At 42.9% G+C, this 21959-nt stretch overlaps 1 protein-coding gene across 1 annotated transcript in view; it reads left to right on the forward strand.

Moving 5' to 3' along the window:
* Positions 1 to 389: 389 nt before the first annotated feature.
* Positions 390 to 21959, forward strand: part of LOC139747661 (uncharacterized) — a 540258-nt gene continuing 518688 nt past the window's right edge. The window contains exons 1-2 of the mRNA XM_071660227.1: positions 390 to 486; positions 7503 to 7614. Of these exons, the coding sequence (XP_071516328.1) occupies positions 7610 to 7614 (5 nt within the window). The 5' untranslated portion in view covers positions 390 to 486; positions 7503 to 7609. The remainder of the gene's footprint in view (positions 487 to 7502; positions 7615 to 21959) is intronic.

Here is a 21959-nt window from a genome sequence, read left to right on the forward strand (position 1 = left end):
TGAGTATTTTTCACTAGCAATGCTCATGCACTGTCGAAATGAATCACTGAAGCATTCAAACAAAACTCATTTCCGTTGCAATGCTCGAACGTTGACGAATAAAGAAGCAACGAAACGAAGCATCGAACAAATGAAACACTTTTTCATTACCAATGTTCAAGCGTCGTCAAGGTAAATGTCGAAACATTGTCACGTAAAACATTGACACTTCTAACACAGTCATAAACACTACATCCGAGTATCATGGGAAATATTGAGACAATGTCAGCATTTATTTACGTTCTCTGATACAAATTTCGAACATTTATTCCCACCAAAAGTGGAGGTCTGAAGCTTCTGTAAACGGTATGAGATAAACATACTCCAGCAAAGCAGAACTTAGTGACATGTTAACCTTGTGAGCAAGACGACACGATCCTTGAGCACAACGTTACTAACCATTGTGTGTGATGGCATAACCTTCGACCTGGCTCATATTTACCTAAGGTTCGTATTGTCGGGGTGAGTTGTTTAAGAGAACAGGCACTTGGCTAGTGGTGTGCTTGTTGTGGGTTGGAGCAACGTCGTCTGCCAGGGTTTTTATGGTATCGATGGCACAGTCGTAAGTCTTCGCTTGATACGAATAATTGTACTTTTGCCTTTTGATGTTTGTAGTGCGTTGTATGTTGTTTACTGCAGAGGTCCTGTGTTCTCTTGACGTTTCACATTACAAATGAAGCAGTAGACAATACCTGTCCTTGCACAGTGGCAAGCCATTAGACGCGGGCTCGAGCCCCCGGCCGGTAGGTTTTGTTGAGATGTTCTTCAGTCCAGCATGCGCGCTCAGTGTACATTCCTGGGACCCCTTCTCGTCCGGGGATGCGTGTACGTTGCTGTTTTCTCTGTAGTATGGATATGGCTCTGCAGTATTTCATGAAAATTATTTGACTCCACTGGATAGTGATGGGCGATAGGCGTTACGTAAGTCATAGAGACGAAAGCAATTAACCTTGGAGAAAAGACATTGTATTTGACGATGTCTATCGTGCCAATGTGATGTCATGCCGTTCCCCAGACGTTGATGATGGCGATCCTTGGGCACTGATGGTGGCGTTCTCACTGTTGAAGCCTGGCAGGAAAAATGGCATTCCCTGCACTTGATAAAGGCGGTCCTTTCCACTGATGATAGGCTTCCCAGGTGTTGATACTACCGTCCTGTCGCCTTTATAATGCCTTTCCCTACAGCTGATAATAGCTGTCCCTGGCGTTAATTATTTCATGATCACTTTTGGGGAAACAGGAAGGTAATTGTGCCTTATAGTGACGCATTAGTACTGTGTTTAAGGATGAAAGTCTACCGTAAAATGACAGAGAAACTCTCTGCTCATATGTAGTGGGGTAAAGTGGTTCAGTTCTACGTCATAATATTCGTGATATAAATCTGGGTCTGAGTTGGGCGTTCTCGTCCCGCAGGTTTTGTTCTGTGATAGGCCACTGAAGGATATTACGTCATGAGATATGAACTTGCTGTCTGTTACGAAAATTATAAAACTTCAACTACATTTCCACTCTATCAGGAAATTTGTAGCATCATAATTCATTTCAGACATACTTAAGGATGGCTGTATTCACACTAACCCCTGTGGTAAGGGCTCCTGTGTACATACTAATTCTGTTTGGTTCCCTAGAACTCCCAAGTGTTTTTTGAAGATGAGTAACTTTGAGAGGAGTGGCTCCCCGGATGGGGTGTATATTACACAGCAGTAAATGACTCTCTCAGGTAGCGGCGGTGTCTTAACTATCCACGTGAAAGAAAGCGTAATGTGAGAATTATCGAAATTTATTTCGGTAACACATAAGTGTATAATTCTGTACGGGGAAATAAGATACCACGCAAGCAGTAAACAATAATATCTTATTGAGATTATCCGAAAACGGGTTACCGCCACTCTCGCTCCTTTCTTGGTGAATTTCACTAAATTCTTAAATACACAAAACACGTTTTGCTATCATGCAAAAGTTTCAAACTTAAGTTCCTGTCTGCCATGCCTTTGACGTGCATTTATAACCTACATTACCATACACACATGGAGGCACAAAACAACACTGTGATGTTCTCATACTGGGGCTGGTGTTCGGTTGTACGGTGGATACTCATCTGTGGTAGAGTCAGGAACACGTGTTGTTGTGGTAGTGGTGTTGATGCATTGGTTCCTGGGGTTTCACATAGCTTTTCTTTTTTGTAAGTATTAAACTATGTAGTGTACATGGAATGTTGTTTTGTGTTGTGCTGAAATGTTATGTTATTTTGGCAATGGTTACAGTATTGTGATGCGGTCCCTTTTTCGCGATCGTATTATTGTATGTTGTATATAGTGTTGATGTGTCGTTATATTGATGGTGTATTGATGTGTGGTTATATGGATATTATGTTGATGTGTGGTTGTAATGATGGTGTGTTAATGTGTGGTTCTGATAGTATTCTTGTGTTGTATCATTTACTTGTTGGTATTATGAAGTAAGGTTGTTATCATTTTATCTAAACACTTGCCGTTTGTAATGTACGAAGATTTTCTGTAACTAAGTGACCACAACGATGCCATCATAACCCAGCTGTACTTAAGCGTCGCACCGTCGTGCCAAGGATTGCGCCACCACGCTCGAGGTGAGAGTTCAGTGGCCATATCTTGCTGGGCTGAATGTATGCTGTATCATGACAGTATGACAGTAGTATGAATGTAGTATGTTGTCAGAATGACAGAGGAAGCGTTACTTGGGGTGAGGATATCAACGAGACAAAGATGAGGGAAGGATAAGCGGCCCGACACAAGTAGAAAAGAAAACAATGATGGTTTTGACGATCTGGTAGAGGCATCATGAACATGGTCATGTAAACAATGGATCACAACAGTAAAAGACTCTACGTAACCTCTGCACGGCTGAACGCTGGGAGAGGAGAGGAGAGACCAGTTTGGTCCAAATGGTGCGGAAGATCTCGGCGCGTGAACAGAGAAGAGGAAATACCTGAATGGTTCGTGGTACAAAAGATGTGGACGTGAATACAGTAGAAGAAGGACCAGCTTCGTCCACATGGTGACAGTCACCATCCACCGTCGTAACTGACTAGTATTGTTGGCATTCTATTTAGAATTCAATCCCATTTGTGAAGACCAGTATGTGTGTACCTGCAGTCATTATAGGCACACTGATGATACGTTATGAAGGAGAAGAAGCGGGAAAACTGTCCAATGGTCAAATGTTCCAGACACAGAAAGTGTCTGCATGAAGGTTTCCAGGTCACTATAGACTCGTAATATCAGTAAACATCCTCCCGCTCTCCTTCACCAGTTGCTTGACACGAGGTAAAACTCCTGTGGTTGTACGTCTCAACCCCTGATGAAACACAGAGGACGGCAACAGGTCCGACACGAACAGATGAAAACAGGAATGAAGTCCTGTGGGGTGAAGATGGCCAGGTGTGAATGAAATAAGAGAACATTCTGTTGGACAGAAGTCTTTGCGAGAGGTCCAAGACAAGAGTCTTCCAAACGTGGCTCCACACCAGAATGGATTATGAGTACGACGTCCAACCAGTAGCTAACGAAACATTTATCGAAAAGGCTGAAGAAGAGTCCTGGAAACATTTTGGGGAAACTCCAGCGATCGAGAAACTGAGATATTTTCACAAGAGGCTGAAAAAGAAAATGAGAAATCGTGACGTTGCTGAGAAAGTCAGAAGAAGCAAAAACGGAGCATCCACCATCAAGACAGCTGGAGCCAAGATGCTACAGGCAAAACTAGATAAAGTGTTTATTCGTCTTAGGAACAAGAAGCAGCTGATCGCACACTCCAGCTGCGCCAGGAAAAAGAATAGAAGAAACTACCCAGACATTAGGCCAGAATTTTCACTATGCTTAGCTGGAATAAAAGAAGAAAAATACATTCAAACAAGGATCATGCAAATATGGGTCGTTCTACCCCTCGTCAGTGCAGGCTAGAGAACCAAGAATCATCCACAGATGTTTATCAGCGTAGATGGTTAACTATAATGTGGGAACTTAAAGCCAAGATAACCCAGGCTGTACAAGGAAGGTGGAAACAAAATGGACCTAAGTAAACAAAGCCCTAAGGCTGTTGCTGCAATATTATAACGTGGACACATCCTCCCTCAGAACATAGAGGAGCCTCTTCAAAACCATATGTATACCAACTTCTACTGCTGCATCCAGACGTGAACCCTAACCCCTTAACCCCACTCCAACCATCCTACAAAAAAAGAAAAAAAAATCCATTGCAAAATTGTCACCACTGAAATCCGCTGTGCGAGAGGATCCTTTAATCTCACGATCCGAGACAAAGTCAGGAACGAGAGGATTCGAGAAATACTCGACACCGCTCTGGTCATAGCCTCTGTCCTGCACTGCTGAGAGAGTGTTGAGGCCACCTGCACTGCTGAGAGTGATACACCTATTTACAGAGCCATACAGACTCAGGTCCGTGGAACACCCTCTACAGGCGCTTGAGACCCGTGGAAGATCTCACGGCAACCTGTGACTATTGGTATATCCCGTTACAGTCTCCTAAAACCTCAGACCTGCGGAACACACCACTGTAGCGGTCGGAGACCTGTGCGAAATCCCTCTATAGCGACCTGAGATCTGTGGATCAACCCGTTACAACGACCTGCAGCCTGAGAACTGTATGTTACCCCGCTAGAGCGGCACACGGCCTGAGAGCCGTAGATCACCTCGGTACTGAGACTTGCGTCCTGAAACCTAAAGGAACTAGATCACAAGGTTGACCTTATAGCAGAAAGACGGAAGAGCTAAGCCCAGAATCTGCAGTTTCCTTGAGTCACCAATGTTCTGAAAAAGCTTAATAAAGCAGTTTTTTAGCGATAGTTTAGGAAATTTCTGTATTGGTGTTGTGTGTTTCGTGGTGGTGTTGGTGTTGGTGATATAGTGTGTTTTGTGATGTTGTGTGTTATGTAGGAGTGGTGTGGTGAGTAATGTTATTGTGGTGGTGGTGGTGGTGAGGTGTGTTTTGTGGTGGTAGTTTGGTGTGGTTAGTGTTGACTGTGTAATGTGTTTTGCTTGGTGGTATGGTGTGTTTCACAGTGGTATGAGTTTGCCTTCCAGGCTTCAAGATATTGTGCATTATGTTCTGTAATGTGTTTTGTGGTGGTGGTCGTGGTGTGTGTTTTTTGCGTTGATGGTGTGATTTTCTTTTCTTTTTTGTGGTGCTGTGACGTGTTTTGTGGTGATGTGAAGTGTCTGTTAGTGATGTTTTGTTGTGTGGTTTGTTGTGAAAGTGTTTTCTTTGTGCTGTATTTTATTGTGTAGTTGTATTATCCTTTGTGGAGATATGATATTTTGTGGTCATGTAGTAAGTTGTGTGGAGGTGGTGTGTAGTTTTTGTGATGAATTTCTTTCCTTTTTTTCTTTCTGCAGCGGTTGTGTGATACACTTTCTCATGATACCTCGATGTGTCGTTACACTATGATGTGATATGTTTTTTCAGTTTGTGTAATATGATTTGTGACCCTTAGAGGCTAGGTCAAAATTTACTTATAACGTCTCGTTCAAGAGTCGTACCATCTCATTCAAGGGTCGTACCGTCGTGCTCAGGGGGTCGTAATGTCGTGCTCAGGGGTCGTAATGTCGTGTTCAGGGAGTTGACTTATAATGGCTCTAAAATGTAGTTTCTGGCGTCGCTGGGGCGATTCTGTCCTGGTGATGCATTTTATTTATTCGTGGTGTTACAATACACTTTCTGGCTGCACTGTAGACAAACTTGTTGTGTTAGTGCTGTGATATGCTCCGAGGCAGCGTTGGAGCATACCTGACGGAGCTATTGGAGCATGATGGTTGATGCTGGAGGACCAGTGTCCCAAGTGAAACTGAAGTATGCTCTGTGGTGGAGATGGTGGATGATTTTTGATGTTGTTGTATGGTGTAGCAGGAATCTTAGCGATGTCTGAACTTTTTTTGTGGTGGTGATGTATTATTGTTTGTGATGTTGATGCTTGCTTTGTGGTGCTGTTGATGAATAGTGTGTTTTGGTGGTAGAGTACACTTGATGTTGTTTGTGGTGGAAATAAAGTATATAAGTTTGTAGGGTCTTGGTATGTGGGACTCTCCCCTTAGTTCCTCCAACAATTCACGAGGCGTTGATCTGTTTTGGATGATCCGATCCCTGATCATTATTACCGTCCCGCCAACATGATCAAATTCATCTTTACCTCTAAACTCTATCGCTAGGATTCACTTCTCTGTCGCATTAGGTCTCCTGGCTTCAGTCTGACTTCGTCAACTGGTCATACCCACCACTGACTCCCATCTGGATACGCCAACTCTGGAGCTTTAGAAGGACTCTCTTTCCACTGTCTTGTCCTAACTATGTGAAGAACCAGCACTGACTGGCCGGCCAGAATGCCTCCAGCTGTAATGAAGGTGAAGCGGAGGTCACCTTGGCTGGCTTGAATCCAGTTCTACTTCCCTTCTTAATTAATCATTACTCCCTCAGTCCCAGTATGATGTCTCTTGCTCTGATTCCCTGTCACTTTGAGACAAAGCGTATTAGACCATGACACTTCTCTTCTCCAGAATCTCGTTCTGTCTTCATACCTGCCTGAGATCGTTGCAAAGCTGCCGTTCAAAGTCAAGCATGACTGCATGAAGAGAAAATCTTCTTATTTGGCTTCTTCTTCAACTCATATACCTTTCTGGAGCTTCAAAAAAAACAGCTCCATTGTTCTCTTCTCTGCAACCTCTTTTCCAAAAATATCAATCCACAGTTAACTTTCCAGCTGCACTTTGTTGTCTCTAACTCCATCTTAAATGATCCTGAATCTCAACCTTTCCTCTCACCTCCTCCCACGGAGCCTATGTCCTCTCCTATACTCCCTCACCTGACGACAGATGATATAAGACACCTTATGTTCTTGCCTTATCTGTGTCAGATACATCATGAAAAAGTGATACACCGTGAAGTGATGCAGCAGATCTGTGATGATATAGACGGAGCTTCTTGAAGTTTAACCATCTTAGTCTGATGGTTGTTGTGTTGAGGGATGGGCGTGCACGATAGCAGTGTTGCATGGGCTTTCGGTGTTGTGCTGCAGGTGTGGTGGAATTCCTAGGCTTTCAGTGTGGAAGTGTTGCATGGGGCGTGGGTTTCTAACGCTGTGGTAGAGGTGTGTTACTGTTGCGTGAACCTCCAGTATTGTGTTGCAAATGTGGTGTTACGTAGTCTTCCACATACCGTTACAGTTGCTCTAATAATTCGTTGAAATCTATTTCAGATCCAGTTATCTTAAGATGTTGTGATTAATGTTAGTTATCTGAAGATGATGACGTAAAGTGTTATGATAGGTCATTGTAGCACAGTAACTGTAGTGACGCGGAGACCAGAAGCTCCGCTGCCCTGGAGGTCTGATGAAATGTCTGATGGCGATGTTGTTATGAATGTGATCACCTATCACAGTTGTCGAGGTCAAACTCTAACGTTCTTTTTTTTTCCAGGACGCATGATAATGGCGGCGTAAGGTCAGTAATGAGGTCGCTGGAGGTCAAGTGATCCAGACAGAGGCTCCAGGGAGAACCAGCGGCCGTCAGATAAGGAGCTCAATATGAGGTTTGTTTCTCTCTTCTAGAAGCTGTCATACGTTCACGTCTCAAGTTTTATCTGTTTCTGATGAAAGCCTTAACACTGTGTTGATTCGGTCTGATGTCCCCTCACACATACTTATAGGCAAAAATATTTAGAATAAGATGCTACTTACTGCCAGGTAGGATTACAGCTCCTTAGACAACGATAGAATTGTTTTGTAAGGTCTGAAGAATTTAAGAAATAAGAGGGATATTATGAAACATTTCGTTCTCTCCATCAAACTGTTAAGTGGCGATGTTTATGCACTTGTAGTTATCATTACAACTATTGAACTGTTTGAAAAAGGTATTGAACTTTCTAGAGGACGTGTTTTACATAATGGTAGGAGTGATGTAGTTCCTGGAAGGCTGTTGTAAGTCTGTGGAATAAGTACTGCAGTTGTGTAGGTTAGGTCGTTTACAGAGTTTTGAATTGTTTGTAAGAGTTACTGTAGGAGTGGAGGAAGTACTGTTGTCTTGGACTGAACATTTACATTCTACAGTGGACTCTTCTCTTCTGCTAAGTGTTGGAGTTTTTGTAGGGCACGTTGCAGTTACTTGGGAAGTGTTGTATTTTCTGTAGGAGATACTAGTATTGTTGAAGGCGAGCTGTAGTTTTTGGAGACTGAACCTTAAGGTCAGGAGTTGATCCGCAACAAGCTTTTGAAGGCGATGGTGCATCTTCTTAAGACTACCTTCTCGCTTTGAGGAAAAATAGGGCAAGATTCTAAGATGGGTCTGCACACACTCATTCTACTTATATATTTCCCAAAGACGTCTTGAAATTTTTAACAATGTCTTTGCTATTATATCATCTTTATCATTCTTATCATTATCATCACCATTATCGTTACTATTACCATTGTGATAATACTAATAATCATTATCATTATTTTCATTATTGTTATCTTATAATCATCATTATCATTATTATCGTTATTACTGCTATCGTTATAATTATTATTATCATTATCATTATTATTATCATTATTACATTTTCATTATTACTATTACTATTTTTGTTATAATTACTATCATTATCATTATTATTATTTCTATCATCATTATTATCATTATCATTATTAATGTTGTCATTATCATTATCGTTATTATCATTACTATGATTACTATTATTATTGTTATCATCATCATTGCTATCATCGTAATACGTTGCAATATTTACTGAAGGCAAATCCATTTTATCCAGTAGTGTGAACTAACCACATGCAACAGCCCTAGTGTCGGGGGCTTACAATAGTATTGGGCATCTTATCTATTATGTATTCCATGAGATATAATAACCATACTAGACGTTCTGTACAACAGAGATGCTTCTGTTTTCGATTTAGTGAAGGTGAGCAGTACATGCTGGAGCACAGAGCGATTAGTGCACCGAGAAAAAGAAGGTATTTGAGTATGTCGCGAGATAAAGTTGATTCGGATTATAGAATCCCAGAAAAGGCGCTACAACCCGTGACGTTGTGGTCAATGGCCACGACTTGAAAGAAAGAGAACGTTTTGACCATGTCGTACCCTGCCGGAGGCACGACACACCACTGGGGCAACGACAGCTAACAGAATTAAACGATAAAAATCGACTATGTCGGCAGGAGAAACGAGGAAGTGTGTACTGTGGGCCAGAGACGATAGTCTGACGGAACTCTGAGGAAACATATTACTGATTAGAAGTCATTGAGAATATTAATCAGATTGGTCAGATTAGAGGCTGATTAGAGGCTGTTGAAGACGATTGAGGACATGTGACAGCGACACAGACGATAGGTGTTTTACTTCTGGACAAACGGTTACCGAGGACACGAGAGAGGTCGATCACTGTCCGTCGTATAAGGATTTACATCTCGAGATATTTCTAATCTTCGGTGATGTAAACAACGATCGTTGATTTACGAAAACGGTCGTAATGTCTAGCTGTACATTACGTTGCTGGAACGTTAGCAGAAGGAGATAGAATAAACCAGAAAATTCATTCGATGTTAATAAGTAAAGATGTTAAAATGTTGTTTTAAGATTAGAATCGTTTCATCAGTAAGAAAAATATTACACTTAGCCCTTCGTAAATGTCTGGAAATATGCAGTGACTGATGGAGGGACACTGGAAATTACCCTTCAATTGTAGGAACTGTAGGAGAGGCGGACAACACGGCATCGCGTGCACGTCTAACATCGAGGGAAAAATGTTTGTTAATCCCTTGGTGGGTCGCCACGATCTTTTGTGTTGCATTTTGGCAAAAAGTTTAAGTAAAAACCTAAAGTTAGTGTTTCCTGAGTAGTGTTGATGAGGACAAGGAAAGTGTTAGTGTGTCAGTTAGAGATATTGGGTTGGTGTAGAAGAGTGATGATCGTGATGTTGTGTTGGTGGAGTTATGGTAGAGATGTGTTGACGCAGTGCTTTGTTGGAGGTGTGTTGGTAAAGTGTTGTGTCGGAGGGGCTGTGCTGGGAAAGTATCAGCTGAGTATTAAGTGTTGGTAAGGAGTTTGTGGGGGTTTGTGTGGCTTCGGTGGTGCGTTTGGTTTGATAGTATGTGTTTGTTAGAAAAATGTTTGTGTGAATTAAGTTCTTGTGTTTATAAGTCGCTCCTTAGAATGGAATGATTGTGTTGTTAGTGAGTTTGTGTTGATGAAGAGTTTGTATAGGTAGAGGACTTGGCTTTGGGGAACGTATATGGTAGCAAAGTGCATGTTCTGATAGTCATCTTCCATATATTGTGACTGCACTGGGGTATGGTTGTTTGTGTTGCAGAAGCACTGGTGGTGGTGAAGTTCTGATTTTGAAGACGTGTTGTGGTGGAGGTGTTTCTGCTGGTTGAGTGCCTTTTCTGGCTGTATGTCTGTTAAGTGGAAGTTTGTGTTGATGTGGCAGCTATGTCTGCACAGCTCTTGCTTTGATGGGAAGCTTGAGCTTGTGTGGTGTTGATGACACAGGTTTGTGATGAAATTATTCTTTGAAAATCATGTTTGTTATGGCGTTTGTGTTGTAGAAAAGATGTGTTGGAGAGAAGTTGTAATGTCAGATATGATGAAGGATTTTTTGATATAACGTAATCATTTTGATAAAGATTCTGTGCTTATGAGGTATATTTGCTACTCAGGTAGTTATGTTGGTGAGGTGATTGTGTTAGAAAATGCTTGCGTTTGTTAGTTGTTTGTGTTCGAGAAGTATCTGAGTTTGCGAAATGCTTGTGAAATCATGTAGTGGAGCAAAGTGTTTGCTGGCCTCTGCCTGTGATTTAAGCTGAATGTGTTTGTATCTGAAGCACTTGTAATCGTCAGATGTTTGTGTTATCAGTATACTTGTATTCAACAAGTGATTGTCTTCCTGGAATACTTGTAACAGGGAAATGACCATATCTGGAGGAAGACCTACGTTGTTAGAACTTTCGTCTTATAGTATTGCTTGTGTTGGCGAACTGCTTTACTTGGTGCAGTGATTGCATTGTAGGGGGGGGGATTAGTATTGGTGAAGATTTGTATCTGAAGACTACTTGTGTTGGTGAGGGTCTTGTATCTAGGATCAACTTGTGTTGGTGAAGGGTTTGTATTTAGGATCAACTCGTGTTGGTGAAGGGTTTGTATCTGGGGTCTTCTTGTGTTGGTGAAGAGCTTGTAGCTTCTCGTTTCCATGACGTACTAATCGCGTCAAATGAAAGTTTCTGTCATGGTAATGCGCGTGTTAGATAAATGCTTTAGTTAAAGAAGGGTTTATGTTGCTGCATTGCTATTTTGGAGTATTACGTTGGTATAATGTCTGTGTAGGATGACTTTTCATACTTAAGGAAAGATTATGTTGAAAGAATCACTGTGTCCCAAGAATACGTGTTTTCCATATGTGCTAATGTTGCATAAACACTTGTGTTCTCAGAATAGGTGTGTCACAATAGCGTTTGAATTTCAAGAATGCATATATTCCGAAAGAACTAGTTTTCCAAGAATGATTATGTTCTAAGCCGTATTTGTGTTCCAGTGTTTTACGTGTTCTAAGTATACTAGTGTTCCAGCAGAGCTTTTGTTGCAAGACAATATACGTTGAGCTTTTATCTCTAAGATACCCGTGTTTTACTGGTATTAGTGTTCCAAGAGTGTTTGTGTTCCAAGTGCCTTTATGTTCCAGTAATGATTGTGCTCAAAAGGGTGTGTGTTCCAGTAGTTCTTGTGATCTAAGAGAATATTCTAAGAATCCTTGATTTCCCAGAATACATGTGTTTCAGTAGAGGTTGTACTCCAAGAAAGATTGTATTGCAGAGGGCTTGTGTTCCTAGAAACTATTTTCTCAGGACTTCTTGTGTTTCAGGAGAGCTTGAGTTCCAATAATGGTTGTGTTACAGGTGTGCCTACGTTTCAAGGAAGCTTGTGTTCCAATTGACCTCATGTTTCAAAATTTCTGTGTTCCAAGAACGCTTGTATTACTTTAGTACGATTATCTGTAATGTGCACTTGTATTGGTCATGTGTGCTGAAGTGTTGGAGATGATGATTAGTTTGGGTTGCGGTGCTTGTTACGGAGGCGTGGTTGTGAAAGTTTTTGTGATGAAGGGATGCTTGTTAGAGGGGATGCTTGTGATGGTGGAATGCTTAAGTTTGTTGGAGAAGTAAGCAGATCCATGGTGACAGAAAATGCTTATATGTTAGAATATTATCGTAGAGTAACAACGCTTGTGTTCAAAGAGCGCTTGTGTTGGAGGAGAGATTTTTGGAGTCTTAGTGTTGCTGAGAAGCTTGTGTTGAAGAAGAGTTTTTATCACTGAGTTTGTGTCACAAGGAGGCTTGTATTGCATAGAAGATTATATTGAAGTTGTGCTGGTCTACTGAAGTTAAGGTGCCTAGCCATCCCTGTTGTTAAAGATCAACAGGTCAGAGGACGTTCGGTGCAGAAATTTGAAACCCGTGTGGTGTTCTCTGAACAGAATGATGAAACCCTGTGTGGTGTTCTCTGGAACAGAATGATGAAACCCGTGTGGTGTTCTCTGGAACAGAATGATGGAAAGTTCTTCATCATCATGATATCTACAGACATTCTACAATGTTTTAGAAATCTTAGAACATTTGTGTTGCTGGCTGATGGTGTTTGGTCTAGAAGAAAATATATAAAGAACCCAAGACGTGCGTTGATGTTTGGTATGACTGTGGTAACACTAGAGGAGTTTAAGGATATAAACAAACGTGAGTTGGGAGAGTTTGTAAATTCTTTTACTATCGAAAGTATCGTCCAGGGAAAATGGATTAGAGTGAGAATATCGCGTTTCGTGTCATGATGGTAAGTTTTGTTATCGCAAATCCAAAAATGCCTCGTAAGAAATGGGCAACCATGTAGATCATTGTCATTGTAATGGAAGGTTATAATTGGGAAGGTGATTACAGTAACATCCGTTAATCTACGATACAGTACTGTGTGTAGTAATCGCATGGAATATTGTACCGGGGCATGACGTAAGTGTGAAGGTGATCTGTGTGTATGTCCTACAACTGTGTTGCTGCGAAATTCTAAAGGTGTTTTACAAAAGTGTATTGTAGTCACGGTGTTCTCAAAGTCAGAGGATGTTCTACTACGACGTATTACAGCAATGATTTTGACAAATTTTGAAGGGTTTCTGCAAGTGAAACGTTACAGTAAAAAAAAAAAACCTTGTAGTGAATCATTAATATGCTCTCCTCTGGAGACAACAGACCTATCATGGCTGAGGCTAAGCTTGTAGAATCCTTCACAACGCATGACGTACGATACCTATCATAAATATATTTCACTGACTGATATTCTAAGAAAAATTATCACAGGTCAAAGAGAACAATTTCCTAACATCACGTTATCCTCGGCTATCGCGCGTCGCTGTCACGTTCTCCCATAATTTCCCTGAGTCGCGTTCGAGACGAGGGAGTAAGACGCCGTCAACACATTGCTGGAGGGATATATCAAACTACAGGATGACCTACTGCGTCTACAGTCAGAGAAAACCTTGGCTATGATGTAGATCAGTTTATGGAGATTATTTAGGTTTTTTATACGATATTCAGTGGGCTGGAGCTACGAAATGGCTATGGGCTTTTTGACAGAGGCAAAGTATTGTAGATCTGATGTATATTGTCTTATAGTTCTGAGCTGTAGTATCATTGGCTGATGATGGTGCTGTTTAGTGCTCTGCATGCGTCATACTGCTCTATGTTGATGTTGGATGTACGGAACCTGTGTTGCGTACGCTGAGTGTTGCTGGAAATGTTGTAGATTTTGTAGAGGCATTGTATTGTTGGTGTTAAGCGTTGCATCTATGTAATGATGGTATATATACTATAACTGCTGGTGAAATGTGAGATTGCACTGCGTGCACAGTGTTACTGGAGGTGTTCTAGATATAGTGCAAGTGTTGTACAGTTGGCAAAAGTATTGTATCTAGTAGTTATATTAGTTCTGTATCTTCATAATTCTGGCATATGTTGCAGTGTTGCATGGGTTATGAGAGTATTATGTAAAAGGACCGCTGAAGATGTTCCTGTATTACCCTCATGGTGTAAAGGAATACTTTGTTGGTGTTGCAACATTGAGGTATTGCTGAGCAAAAGTGATTTTCATGTTATGTCTTATCATGTTGTCTGGATGTGTCTTGTGTTCCTTATTCACAGCGTCGGTCAAGGGTCTGTTATGTGGGTATTATCAGTAGTTGTATTCACGTATGGATGTGTGGTCTACAGTGTACTGTAGAGTAGTTATTTAGGTGTATGTGTGTTGTATCATGGTAGGTTTAGCGGTGTTGTTTCTTGTTTTCACAAAGGTAGTGTTGCGTCGTTGTATCGGCGATGCAAGTGTCGCTATTGTAGTGCAGGTGTTGCCGACAGTAAATGGTGTCTCTGGAGATGCATCTTGTGTTGTATGTCAGCAATACTATCAGATGTTTTCCTTACCTAACCTTACAAATGTAATGATGGGTTTGGTGTAGTGTTTCTAGGTACATTGATGAGGTTTTTTGGAGAAAATGTAAATGTTGCGTTTCGATGGAAGTGCATGAGGTGCTCTGTGTGTTGTGTTGGTGTATTCCTTGTGTTTCTATCGTAATACTGACAAAGATTTTGCTGGTATTGCTGAAACAGCTAAATGTACATGCTCATTGCCCTAGTGCTTGTGTTGCTGTGAAATATTGCTGACTAATATCATGTCACAGTTGCAGTTATTGTAGTGTTGGTGGAGGTGTTTCTTTCCTAATGGTGTCAGTGTGTCGTGTTTATACTGTTGGTCGATGGGCTGTGTGTGAGATTCAGTGTTGCTGAAGATATCTACCCTTGTGAAAGACTTTACCAGTGTAAGATCTTGGTAAACTTATTGACCGTGGTTTCTTCTGAATTACGTAGTGGAATATTGATAAGATTGTCGCTAGCAATAATGTTGCATCGTTGTAGCGATGTTGATGTTGTCAGTGTTGAATCATCGTAGTGTTACCAGTATTTCATCATCGTAGTGTTGATAATGGTGTCAGGGTGTTCAGTCATTGTATTATTGCTGTGTCATCGAAGCTTAGATAATGTTGCTGGTGTTGTAACGTTATAGATTTGCCAGTTTTGCATCATCTTAGGTTTGCTGATGTTGTAACAATATAGTGTTGAACAAGATGTTGTTATACTGCCTTCCTCTTTTGATGGTGTTTCTCCATGGTAGTGTTAGCGATGGTTTTTGATGCTAAATCATCATAGTGTTGATAGATGTGTTACTTATACTGGTTTCGTTATTATGTAGAAGTGTTGACCTAAGTGTAATACATTAGTGTTTCATCATAATCGTATCCGCCGTACAGTAAGTGTTTGTAGCGTTAGAAGTGTTCATATTTTTTTCATTGTTGAGTTGATGAAATATTGGTTAGTGTTGCGTCATGTGAGTAGAGTTGGAGGTATTGATAGTGTTGCGTCATCTAAATAGTGAAGGTGGTATTGATGCTGTTGCGACATCTATATAGAAATGACATAATTGATGGTGTTGCGTCACCTAAGTAGCGATGGAGGTGTTGATAGTGTTGTGTCATCTAAGTAGTGATAGAGGTGTTGATAGTGTTGCGTCATCTAAATGTTGGATCGTAGCGATGTTGTAGGTTTTCTTAATGTAGTTTTATGTACGTGTTGATGTAGGTGACGGAGTACGGATAGTGTTGGCACAAATTGTGTATCTTCGATTTTGATAATAGTATTGTTTCACCATAGTGTTGATCGATGTATTGTTAATGTTGTTATAGCAGTTTTGTTGGATGTGTTTAGACTGTATTGGAGGAGTTGTTTATTGTGTTGTTCCTTGAAGTATTGTTAGAATTTTTTGTGTTCATGTAAAGATGGTGTAGGCGTACTATGTGTTGCATATTTGTAGTGTTTGCACAAACGTTTATGTCACTCTCTCGTAGCGTCGAGGGAAATGTTGGTGAGGTGGTAATGGAGAGAGAGTTTCAATCGATGTCTTTTGGGCTGTGAAGATGTTACCAGCACCCTCACTGTTGTGTTGGAGGTGTTTCTAGTCTTTCATGATCAGAGAGTTGATAGAAGTGTTGCAGTGTTCCATCAACACTTTGCTAATACATGTCTTGTTCATCGTCTGGAAGTGTTGCGTCCTTTTAAATTCAGTGTTGGTACAGGTGATGGTTTTGCTTTGTCATTTCCTGTTTAGATATTTAAATACTGCATCTTGGCAGTGTTGATGTTTGTGTTGATTTGATGAATCTAAGATGAATTGTTCCTCGTCATCGTAGTGTTTTTAGAAGTGTTGATTGTGTTCCATCTTGTCAGTATGGGCGTGTTCAGTGAAATAGCTTTATCCTTGAAATTTTGCATTTTACATGGAGATGTTACTAGTGTTATATCCAAGTGTTGAGATAAGCTTCGATTCAGTGGTGGTGGTAGTGTTACTGTCTTGTGTTGCTGGTGTAGAATGTGTTTGTCTTACGTCTTTTCAATATTTCTGGAGATAATGTTAATGTGGCGTCGTCACATTGTGGGTTTTAAGTGTTGCTGGTGTGAATTCACTTCTTGTTAGTGTTGCGGGTGATGTAGTTCATGTTTCTAGAATAACTACTTTGCTGTTGACAATGTTGTCATAATGGCACCATAGCAGTGTTGATGAAAGTGTTGTTAACCCTACTGTAGCATCATCATCTCAGTGTTGTTAGAAGTGTTGCTAGTTTTGGAGGTGTTACTAGTGTTTGCAGGAGATTTGATAGTTTCGATGGAAGTGTTACTAGTTTTGATGGGGATGTTATTAGTGTTACTTGTGCTGGTGGAGATGTTACAAGTATTGGTGGAGGTATTTGTTCTGTTGGAGAAAGTTGTAATTGTTTATGAGAATTAGTGTTGCCTCCGCAATACTGTTGTGTCTGAAGGGAGCGTTGTAATATCTGGAGTGAGTAGTGTTACACTAAGGGGAGTATTGCAGTTTCTAGTGCGGGTAATGTTGTTCTAGAAGAAGTGTTGCAGTGTCTGGCGTGAGTGTTATGCTTCAACGGGAATCCTGAAATTTATTCTGGAGGAGTTGTAGTGTTGTGGTGTTGTAGAATATTGTTTTGAAAACAGTGTTGTTTCAGGAGTGAGTGTTGTTCGTAGAGGAGGAGTGCTATAATTTCTAGTACGAATATCACTGTTCTAGAGAAGTTATTGAAGTGTTGTAGACTGTTGTTCAGAGGGAGTGTTGCAATGTTGTAAGATATTATTTGGTAAGGCGTTCTGTAGTGTTGTGGAATGTTGTTTAGAATTGTGTGGCATTTGTACTGCTGTTGGGTTCTTCTATGCAGGAAGTGTTGCAGTGTCTAGGTGTAGTATTGTTGTTCTGTAAGAAGTGTTAGAGTGTATTCATAAGGTTCTCTATGAGTGTTGCAATGTCAGGAGTGGATCTAGACATTTTAGGGTAGTTTTGCTTTGTTTGGATTTGATGTTGTTGAACTGAAGGGAGTGTTGTGGTGAAGGGAGTGTTGTAGTGTAGTGAAGGGGTGTTGCTGTTGTGGAGGAAGTGTTGTTGGTTTTGGAGGCAGTGTCGTGGGTTGTTACTTTTCAGAAGGGTATTGCAGAATGACTCACAGTCTCCTGCAGCAGCTTCGTCGTATCCTCGAGGTTCCAGACGTATGGTGAAGAAGGAAGACGATGCCTCTCACGTAGAAAAGTCGTGGCAGCCATGCGACGGTGAGTGTCTTGCAGTAGCGGAGATGTAGCCTTCATCTGTTCATTGTGGGAAGACAGTCTGTACTGCTCGTGTAGACTTCTCGCGGTGAACGAAGGGAAACTTTCTTGTATGGGATAACGTAGATAAACTTTCATCTAGATGCAGAAGATGACGTAGTGTTGTTATGGAGTTTTCTGGCGTTGAATAAGGTGTTGTTCTGCTGAAGTAGAGCCTTCGTATGGAAGGTAGGGTTCAATAGTTGACAGTGGCGTACGATACTTAAGCTTTTGCCTTGTCTCTGTGGCTAGAATTTTCTCGCTTTGGCGACTCTCTTGTGCTTGGGCACAAGTACCGTGGGATATAGGTACTGCAGTATTGCCAAGGGGTCATAAGGGTTGTTGGTATTGTTGAGTTATTCTTTTCCGTTGCAGAAGTTCTTTTGATGTTGAAGATGTGTTTCACTCTCAAGATAGGATTCTTCTGTTGTTGGCAAAATATTTCTTTCATGTTATACAATTTTTTTGTTGCTAGAGAAAAGTTTTCCTCTAATTGGAGAGTTCTTCTGTTGTTGAAGAAATGCTTATTAATTCTTCTATTAGGGTTGTGTCGAGGTTAGAAAAGCGTTTGTCTATTCTTGAGGCATTTTTCTTCTGTTCTTGGAGAACTGTTCTGCTCATGGAGTAGTGTTTTCATGTTGGTGGAAGAAGAACATTCTTCAGTGGTTGGAGTGATCTTATTTCAGTGCTGTAGTAGCGTTCTCCTGATGATGTAGTCATGTTCTTCACTTCTTGTAGTGTTATACTGTTGGTGTAAGTCTCTGTTGTTCTCAGTAGTGTCAGGTTGCTGGGGAATCGCTTTTCTGTTTCTGAAGCAGTTTTCCTTTGCTCTACGATGGGTGTGTTTCTGTTGGTGTGGTCTTATTCCTCTGTTCTCAGAGTTCGTCTTCTGTTGGTGGCATATTTCCGTTGGATTATCACCCTGCTGTTGCTAAAGTGATGTACCTCTGTTGTATTTCTCTTGGTGTTGCAAGTGATCTAATACAGTGTTGTGCCTCACCGTTGCTACAGGTATGAGTGTTGCCCGGTACTGAGGTACAGGTACTATCGACCTTGAGGAAAGGTACGTCACACCTGCCGTGTTTTAGAGGCTACGTTCAGCTCCTTCTGGAGCCAAAACAACCCTCAGATGCACTGAAAGTATTGTGCTGTGTTTCTAGCAGTGTGTGTGTGTGCGTGTGTGTGTGTGTGTATGTGTGTGTGTGTGTGTGTGTGTGCGTGTGTGTGTGTGTATGTGTGTGTGTGTGTGTGTGTGGGAGGGTTCGGGTATCGTAGCGAGCCTCGTGGCAGCGGCGAGGGGTGGGGGGAAGGGGGAGAGGGGAGGGGGTGGAGATATCGTATTGTTGACGTAAGGGGTCTCTGGTGGTGGTGGCGGAGGTATTGTAGTGTTGCAGTGGTGGCGGGGGGCTGGCTGGGTGTATCTGGCAGAGCCGAGGCCAGAGCACCGCCCCTCCTCTGGGTCGCTGGCTGGCTGGCTGCTTCAACCAGAAGGCTGGCCATAGTGACGTCATGATGCCCGCGCACCAGGCGGGAGGTGCGCGTGCCGGACACTCACCACCGCCTCTACCACACCACCACATCCTCGGTCACAGCACCCTGCGCTCATTTTCATATTCGATTTGTGCCGCGTGTGTTTAAACTGGTCGCGCGGGCCCATCACTCAGATAGCCGCGGCCAGTCCCCAACGAAGCCTGCAACCGCTCCCACGTGGTGCCCTCCAACACTTCTCCAACACCTCCTCCAACACTCCTCCAACGCGACTCCCCGGCAGTAGAATTCTTCGTCAGTACTCCAGCATCTTCCCCCCGACAGCGTCCTCTCCGCGGGGCTCGGACCTCCGGCCGCCCACCAACACCACCTTCGCTGTTCTTGCGGGTGAGTGACCTGTCTCCCGCATTTTCTCACGCCCGCGAACCAACGCCCACAACCGCTCAAAAATCACAACCCTTTTAAATAAACAGATCCCCTCCTCCCGACCGCCCTCGCTGTGGGGTCACTTTCTGGCGGCGCTGCGACGCTGAGGAAGTTGAGGTCCGACGTCCAGCCTTTGATGAAGGGGCGACCTTCCAGGACGCCCTCCACCCCGCAATCCCACGTTCCTCCCTCCACCTCACAACCCCACCCACCGCCCTCCACCCCACAAACCCGCCCAGGACGCCCTCCACCCCGCTAACTACCAACCCCACCTCCCCTACACCCCCTCCCCCCATCGATTCCCCCCCTTCCTCCAACTTTTCCGTCACGACGAACCTGTTGACGTACCTGGGCCCGGCCTCGACGTACCTGGGCCCGGCCTCGTCACCGCCACCTTAACCTGCCACTGATCGACTGGAAGTGACCAACCGCTCGCTCGACCTCTTCCCCCTCACCCTCCCCGCTCGACCGCTCCCTCCCACCATCTGCTCGACAGCGCTACCGCTCGCCCATCCTTCCGAAAGACCACGCTACCGTTCGACGATCTTCGATGACCGCCGCTGCACTCGACCGCACTACCGCTTGACCACCCTACCATTCGACCATCCTACCGCTTGACCACCCTACCATTCGACCATCCTATCGCTTGACGGCCTCTGACCGAACGTGTAGCCAGTCAACCAGACTACCTCACCGCTGGGATGCTGATCCATTCGACGTCGGCGACTACACGACCACGAGCTCCCTCCACCCTCACACGACATGAACATGACGCGTTCCCGTATAACATCAGTGAACCTCAGCGTCGCTCGCGTGATCCACGGACGAACGACAGAGATTGGACGACCGGAACACTCCTCCCCGAACGACCGGCACCTTCTTCACTGGACGACCGGCACCCTCACCTCCTCGACGGTGAAGGAAAAAAGAAATGAAAAGAAAGAAGAAAACAACTCAACATGCCCTCCTTACAAGACGCCCTACGAGACGTGCTGTGTCCTAGCCACAAGACAAGAGTTTCTCGTCCCCGGGCGACCCTCCCCCCCTCCCTCCCCCCTTACCCCCATCCCCTCCCCCCTCAAGTGATCCTACCTTAACGAAGGCCAGTGTGGGCCTCATCCAACCGCAGACCGCGGCGTCCTCCTTGACTGCCAGCCGCGGTCTACCAGAACACATGGACTCACACAAGTTGTCCACATTATACAAAACAAAAATAAAGTGTGGAACAAAAATAAAGAGAAAGAAAATAGGTGAGGCCGCCAGATGTTGTTTGTTGGTCTGATGATAATGTTGCTCGCCATTACTAGGGAATTTTAATGCCACTGTTACTTTTCCCACGTGAGCTTCGTTATGTTCTCTCTCGTTAGTTCCCGAGTGACACCAGACGCTGATATCATGAAGAAGGTGATTATCACATGTCAGTGAAGATTCGCATTATATTTTCTTTTCCTCTGGTTGCGTTTCGAAAGTGATGATGACATCTGATCATAACCTTACCCTCGAGGTCTGAGTGCGTCCATTTACTCACTACTTAGACGAGACAGTGACGGAAGTCGAGTGTTTACGGATCCCACCTGAGGAGTTCACGGACCTTCAGTTAAAGAGACAGAAAGAAAATAACGAAGAAAATATTACGTGAGGAGAGAGAGAGAGAGAGTGCATGATGTACCAGTGGCGGATTTCAATTCACGTAAATAATCAAATCATCTGAATTAATCTCAACAACATGTTTCCTCCATTCTCGAGTCGTTTGGCAAGAAATTCATAATTAGAGAAGTTTTATATCATCAAGGAATCGGGCAAAGTTTGAAGGGTCATTGAGAGCCGAATTTGCCCAAAAGATTCGAAAGTTGTCGGGAAGGCTGTGAAAGTTCCGTGCTGGCTGGTAGTTAAGCCTTGATTTATCTTATTAAAGAAAACCTCATCAGGAATTGTTTCCGAAGTCTGGACGAGGGGGTTGCCTCCTGGTATTTTCAGTCGCCGGACGGGCTGCGTATGTGAGCCAGTCTGTACAATAGTGTTACGATGGTCGCCGTGAACACTCACGGGAAGCCAGTAAGGACCATTAGTAAACGACTTGGAACAATAAAATAGCCACTCCAGCACTGTTCACGTCATATTGTTCCCCCACACTGACATGATTATCATATATAAAGAACTTATCTAAAAGCATTATCAAAATTCCACTACAAAATCTGACTCAAAATAGATAACAAACATCATTCAAACGCCT

Source organism: Panulirus ornatus, chromosome 69 (genome assembly GCF_036320965.1).
Source record: "Panulirus ornatus isolate Po-2019 chromosome 69, ASM3632096v1, whole genome shotgun sequence".
Lineage (NCBI taxonomy): Eukaryota > Metazoa > Arthropoda > Malacostraca > Decapoda > Palinuridae > Panulirus > Panulirus ornatus.